The following is a 5,719-nucleotide window of genomic DNA, read 5'->3' as shown; positions in this document are numbered from 1 at the left end:
GGGGGCACAGGGTCTGGGGGCTGCCCGGCAAACCCTGAAGCCGGTAGCGCTGGGGCAGCCCTTTCCCCCTGGCTGGGAGTGGGAGGGAGGAGGGGCGGAGTTAGGGCGGGGAAGGGGTGGGGAAATGGGTGGGGCCAGGGCCCGTGGAGGGTCCTCTTTTTTTATTTGCTAGATATGGTAACCCTACTTCATTAGCTCTGGGTCCCATTAGCCCTGTGCCAATACCCAGGGGAGACACCCATGCTCTGGATACAGACCCCCGCCTCCACACACCACCCAGTGCTGCCCCAGGGAGCTAACCCCATCCTGGCCCAAGAATTCATACACCCCAATGGGCTGAGCCACAGAAGGAAGCAGGATAGCAGGCAAATTTGCCACAGGGGCCAGTGGCAGGGCCAACACGTGCGGAGATCCTGTAGGCTGCTCAGCCAGCGTGCAGCCACACAAATAATCACAGCAGAGGGCTGGGAAATAGAGGGTAAGCAGCATGTGGGACGGGATGGGGCAGGGGTTTGGGCTGTCCCTGTATCTGTCCCGTGCTGCATTTGACCCAAGTGGGTGGCCTGTTGCTTGGTGGCTCAGCTAGCACAACCCGCAGTCATCAGGCTGGTAATGGGCACCAGGACAGAGCCCTGTGAGGGTGAACAAATTAAGGGCAATGTGGAAGGGTTGGCTTCAGCCACTGAACTCCAGGGAAAGGCTCTCACAGACTTCAGCACAGCCAGACCAGGCCTTTCATGGCCTTAGAGTTCAGAGTCCTCTCCCCACTGAGACGCTGCAGGGGCAGCTCCCCGCCTCTCAGAGCCAACATCTCAGGCTCTCTGCAGACTCAGGCAGATATCGGTAACATCTGGGTCACATTTACAATGGAGCACAGCTCTGTAGGGAGGATCTACAGCCTGCAACTATTGGACATGAAGGCCCTGCCCATGGGACAGGAGCTCCTGAGACAAGGCAGCCATTAATGGGCCTTGTCCTCATTTTCAGCAAAAGGAGTCCCAGAACCCTGTGGGGTGGGATGATCCCAGATGGGACTCTTGGGTTCTATTCCCAGCTTTGGGATGGGAGTTGGGGGGTCTGGTGGTTAGAATGTGGGTGGGGCTGGTTCATAGCTGTTGGAACTAGGGATATTGGGGGGTATGGCCGCACCCCTTGGCTTGAAGTGGTGTCCATTTTATATATAGGGCTTACAGTTTGGGTCCATGGCTGTCAGCACTCCCACTATACAAATTGTTCTAGCACTGCTTGGCAGGTTCCATCAGGTACCTGGGCAGCGCCGTCATGGCTTGGAGCTAGGGCAGGGAGGGACACTGGCTGGCGTGTTTGAGGTGAAGGCCACAGGGCCAGGTGGGTCCTGCAGAACTCACCATGACAGGAGCAGAAGCAGAGGTCCTCATGGCTCCCATAGACGACCCAACGGCTCCAGGGCCCGTCCCCCGTGTACAGCATCACCACGTGGTTCTGGTTGTTGCCATAGTTGAAGTAGAGGTTCTCCTTGGCGAGGGCCAGCAGCCCGTCTGCCCGGCACTCCCAGTGCTGCAGCTCCCTGTGGGCCTCGCAGGGCTCCAGGCGCACAGTAATCCGGCTAAGCTGCTTTGGCACAGCTACGCACTGCTGGTGGGCCACATTCAGCAGCTGGCCCCGAGACAGCCACTGGAAGTGCTGGCTGGGGGAGCCGGGGGCGCAGTGCGTGGCTGTCAGGGAGCCACCAGCTGTCACATCCACACACAGCTGGTGTGACTCACTGTAGATCAGGAAAGAGCCAGAGGCTGGAGAGCCTGAGTGGATAGAGGGGGTAAGTACTGGGGCCAGGGCCGGTGCAAGGAAGTTTCACACCTTAGGCAAAACTTCCACCTTGCGCCCCCCACCCCCAGCCCTGCGGCAGCTCCCCGCCTCCGCCCTGAGGCGCTCCCCTGTGGCAGCTCCCCCTCCCCGGGGAGCCGTGCGGCAGCTCCCCACCCCAGCTCACCTCTGCTCTGCCTCCTCCCCGAGCACGCCGCCCCCGCTCTAACTCTCCTCCCCTCCCAGGCTTGCGGCCCCAAACAGCTGATTGGCGCCGCAAGCCTGGGAGGCGGGAGAAGTGGAGCGGCCGCTGCGCTGGGCGAGGGAGTCTGAGCGGCACATGTCAGTGCGCCGCCGGCAGCCCAGCCCAGCCCAGGAATGCTGTCAAAAAAAAAAAAAAAATTGGGGGCACCGCTTTTTGGCCCCCCCAAATCTTGGCGCCCTAGGCAACCGCCTAGTTTGCCTTAATGGTAGCATCGGCCCTGGCTGGGGCAGGGCCACCACAAGCAATGGGAGCCTGGCTGTGAGGACAGGGCCCAGTCCCAAACCAACTCTCAAAGTGCTGAAAACTGGATACCCCTGCCCCGCCTCTTCCCCCCAAGCCTGATCTCCTGCTCTGCCTCCTCTCTCCCTACAGTTGCTTGCTCCCCCCTCCCCTAGGACTTACCTGCCGCCTGCAGAGCTGGGCCGGGAGGAGCTGCCACAGAGCCCGCCCAATCTGGGCACAGCAGTTGGGCTCTGGCTCAGAAAAAGTCAGTCCCTGGAGCGAGGGGCCAGGGGCAATCGTGGAAGAGCAGGGCGGGGGAGGGGGGGGTGCTGGACCCCAAAGCAAGGGGCTGGGAGCAATTAGGGCATAGCAGGGCAGAGCGGGGGTGTCGGTCGCTGGAGCGGGGGGTTGAAGCAGAAGAAATAGGGGCACAGTGGGTTGGACTGTCCCCAGAGCCAGAGGCTGGAGCCGGGAATGTGGGAACCAGTTCTCTCTGTCAGCAGCTGCCCTCTCAGCGGGGAGGCGGATTGTGGTTACTCTGGTAAGCAGACTTTTAGCGTCTGGTCACCAGTACTGACTGGACACTGACAGGTCCCCTTTTTGACCAGACACCTGGCAACCCTACCCAGCAAAAGGAGTGAGGGGAGGGAGGAAGGGTCAGTCCACCTGACTCCAGAGCCCCCAGGTTTCAGGAAGGGTTGGGAGGCAGGGGCCACCGGGAGCGCAGCGGGTGGAGCCAGCAGGGTACAGATGTGACCAAAGGTCTGGGCTTCATCACCACCCCGGAAACTCACCCACATCCTGGAGCAGCTGGTTCTCCACTTGCATTCTCTCAAGGGCGCTGGCCATCTCCATGTCTGCAGGAGATGGGAAACATCACCAGTGGTCTTGGCCATGTCACAGCAGCTGTGTTGAGAAACACTGGGGAGACAGGAGCCACCAGGCACCAGATCCCCTTATCTCTGCCCTTGCCCTGGGCACGCGGCCCTGCAGTCTTTGCAGTGCCCATAGCCACTGTCTACTGGGAGCAGGCTGGACCTTCTGACTGTCCTTAGCTCACCCGCAAGGGCAGGGCCAGCTCATAGCAGTCTTGTTTCCCCCCCAAGCCTGTGACACAGTCCCTCCTGGCTGTCTGTAACACTCACTCTGCAGCAACCAGGAAAACTCCCTCTAGCCCCATCCTGGAGGGGTGAGGGGTCTAGTCAGCGGAGACACACGCCATTCTCAGCCTGGCCAGCCTTGGGGCCCAGCCTGGTGGGAAGCGGCACTATCCCCAGGCAGGGGGAGGGAGAAGATAGTACTTTCTTTGTATTCCAGTAGTGCTTCGGAGCCCATCATGGCCCAGGACCCCACTGAGCTGGGCATTTGGCATTATTTATTAGGTGTATTATGGTGTCCCAGGCTCTAGCCCAGGACCCCCTGGTGCTAGGCGCTGTACAAACCTAGAGCAGACAGATGGTCCCTGTTGCACAGAGTTCACAATCTGTATAAGACAAGGTCCAGAGATGGGGACAGAGACATAGATGGGGAGGTACAAGGAAATAGTGGGATGATATTGGTCGGCCCAACAGGCCGTGGGCTCAGCGCATCAGCTGCCTGACTGTTGTCATGCAGCAGAGGAGCGTTCTGCAGAGGGATGCAAAGGAGGATAATGCAGTGGCTTTGTGGGTGTTTATGGGGAGATCCTCCCAGGCATGGGGGGCAGCAAAGGAGAGAGCATGGAGGGCCTTGTTTGCCAGTGTACCAAGCAGGTGCTAGAAGCTGCGTCCTGGGCAATCAGGGGCAGAGATGCCCTCTTAACAGAGGATGGGAGACGTCCATGCAAATGCGAGTGAAGGGAGGGAGGTACTTACATCGGACAACACCAAGTGTGAGGAGCAGCAGGGTCAGCAGCACAGAGACTCCCAGGACAGTCGCGCAGGCCAAAATCCACCGCTGGCCCCGTCTCCACTTCCACTCTAGGGGGTTGGGAAATCAACATGGAAACAGCACATTGCCCTGACAGCCAGAGTATCCGTCAGAGGGCACAGCCCTCTCCAGTAATGAATCCCCCACTCCTGGGAGCACAATCTTCACTCTATGGATGGGAAACTGAGGCACAGAGTGGCAAACAGATGGACCACGTGGCAGAAGTAGGAACCCAGAAGTCCTGACTCCCAGCTCCCCTGCTCCCATTTCTAGTCACTCTAACCACTGGACCCCACTTCCCTCCCAGAGCAGGGGATGGAATCCCAGTAGTCCTGACTCCCAGCCCCGCCCCCACCCACTAGATCACAGTCTCCTCCCAGAGCCAGGGACAGAACCCAGCACATCTGACTCTCCTGCCAGCCAGTCCCAAACCCATTACTTGGAGCCCGAGCCTCCTGCTGCTCCATCTGCCTCCTCTTTGCGCCAAGAGCCGGGTCAACAGCCTCATATTCGTTCTCCTCTTCAGTGTACACATCGCTGACAGCTAGAGAGGGAAGTACAGGGTGACAGTTCTCCCACCAGCTCCATCAGCACCAACAGCCCCTCCGTGGCTCTGTCAGTGTCCCCGGCACCGCACTGGGCAAGCACAGACTGCAAGGGGACAGAGCATCCTACTGAACCCCACCCTCTTCCTGCAGCACCCTCTAGCACTGCATAAGGGAAAGCACCCCCTTTTGAGTGCTGTCCCACTCCCTGCAGCACCCTAGGTGTTCCTGTGAGGGCTCCTTACAGGTACTGGCCAGGCCCAATGCTCCTTAATCAGAGACAGAGGGCCGGCTGCTCCATACCTGCCTTCTCCCTTGGCTCAGAACCCCACGGCTCCTCTTGTCCTGGTTCAATGATGTTGATGTTGCTGTATGTTGCCTTGCAGGCCATGGGTCCAGACTGTGCAGCTGGGAGTCCCGTGCGGTCACAGCCCTGCCAACTGACTGGGCTGCTCACAAGTGTTTGCCAGCTGATAAGGCCTCCAGGAGGGAGGGAGAAAAGCAGCAGGGGACCTAAAGAGGCAGTCCTTTGATGGGAACGCTGCGGGGCTCAGGCACTCCTCCCAGCTGGGGCTGGAGGGCCAGTCTGTGCAGCCTGTGCCTGCTCCTAGATTCACAGAGTCCAAGGCCAGAGGAACCACTGATCATCTGACCTCCTGTGTAACACAAGCCAAGAACAGCCCCAAAATAATCCCTAGAGCAGAGCTTTTAGAAAAACATCCAGACTTGATTTAAAACTGGTCAGTGATGGAGAATCCACCCTTGTTAGCCAAATGGGCTCGTTTCCCCCTGGAGCTGCCCAATTACCCCAAGCAGGCACGGGAGTCTAGAAGACGGCTTTACGTTTTTATTGACCAGTCAGCTGAGTGGGCGCTCTCCTCGGCTAATGCCAGAGAGAGAGCCCCTTACAAGTGCGGAGCAGCCTTTTTATACCTAGCAACAAACAACTTAGCATGCATACCTTATACGCGTATGCGGAAGGAACATTTCAAAAGGC

The 5,719-nt window shown here is 59.0% G+C and overlaps 1 protein-coding gene across 1 annotated transcript; it reads right to left on the bottom strand.

Annotated features, from left to right (window-relative positions):
* Positions 1–139: 139 nt before the first annotated feature.
* Positions 140–5,429, bottom strand: LOC117867270. The gene is made up of 5 exons (XM_034752161.1): positions 5,026–5,429; positions 4,617–4,721; positions 4,123–4,227; positions 3,064–3,126; positions 140–1,778 (listed from the first exon to the last, which is right to left on the bottom strand). The coding sequence occupies exons 1-5, from the start codon at positions 5,111–5,113 to the stop codon at positions 1,222–1,224; spliced, it is 918 nt and encodes a 305-aa protein (XP_034608052.1). The 5' UTR covers positions 5,114–5,429; the 3' UTR covers positions 140–1,221.
* Positions 5,430–5,719: the final 290 nt, after the last annotated feature.

This window comes from Trachemys scripta, chromosome 17 (assembly GCF_013100865.1).
Source record: "Trachemys scripta elegans isolate TJP31775 chromosome 17, CAS_Tse_1.0, whole genome shotgun sequence".
NCBI classification, from domain to species: Eukaryota; Metazoa; Chordata; order Testudines; family Emydidae; genus Trachemys; species Trachemys scripta.
Note: the sequence above shows the minus strand (reverse complement) of the source record. Positions and strands in the feature narration are given on the sequence as shown.

What these genes read in the sequence shown, in the direction of transcription:
- LOC117867270 (XM_034752161.1), bottom strand. Translation starts at nt 5,113, where the DNA reads ATGGCCTGCAAGGCAACATACAGCAACATCAACATCATTGAACCAGGA. An exon ending in GCAGGAGGCTCGGGCTCCAA is followed by an intron (nt 4,228 to 4,616) that starts GTAATGGGTTTG and finishes CCAACCCCCTAG; the next exon opens with AGTGGAAGTGGAGACGGGGC. An exon ending in CACACTTGGTGTTGTCCGAT is followed by an intron (nt 3,127 to 4,122) that starts GTAAGTACCTCC and finishes CATCTCCTGCAG; the next exon opens with ACATGGAGATGGCCAGCGCC.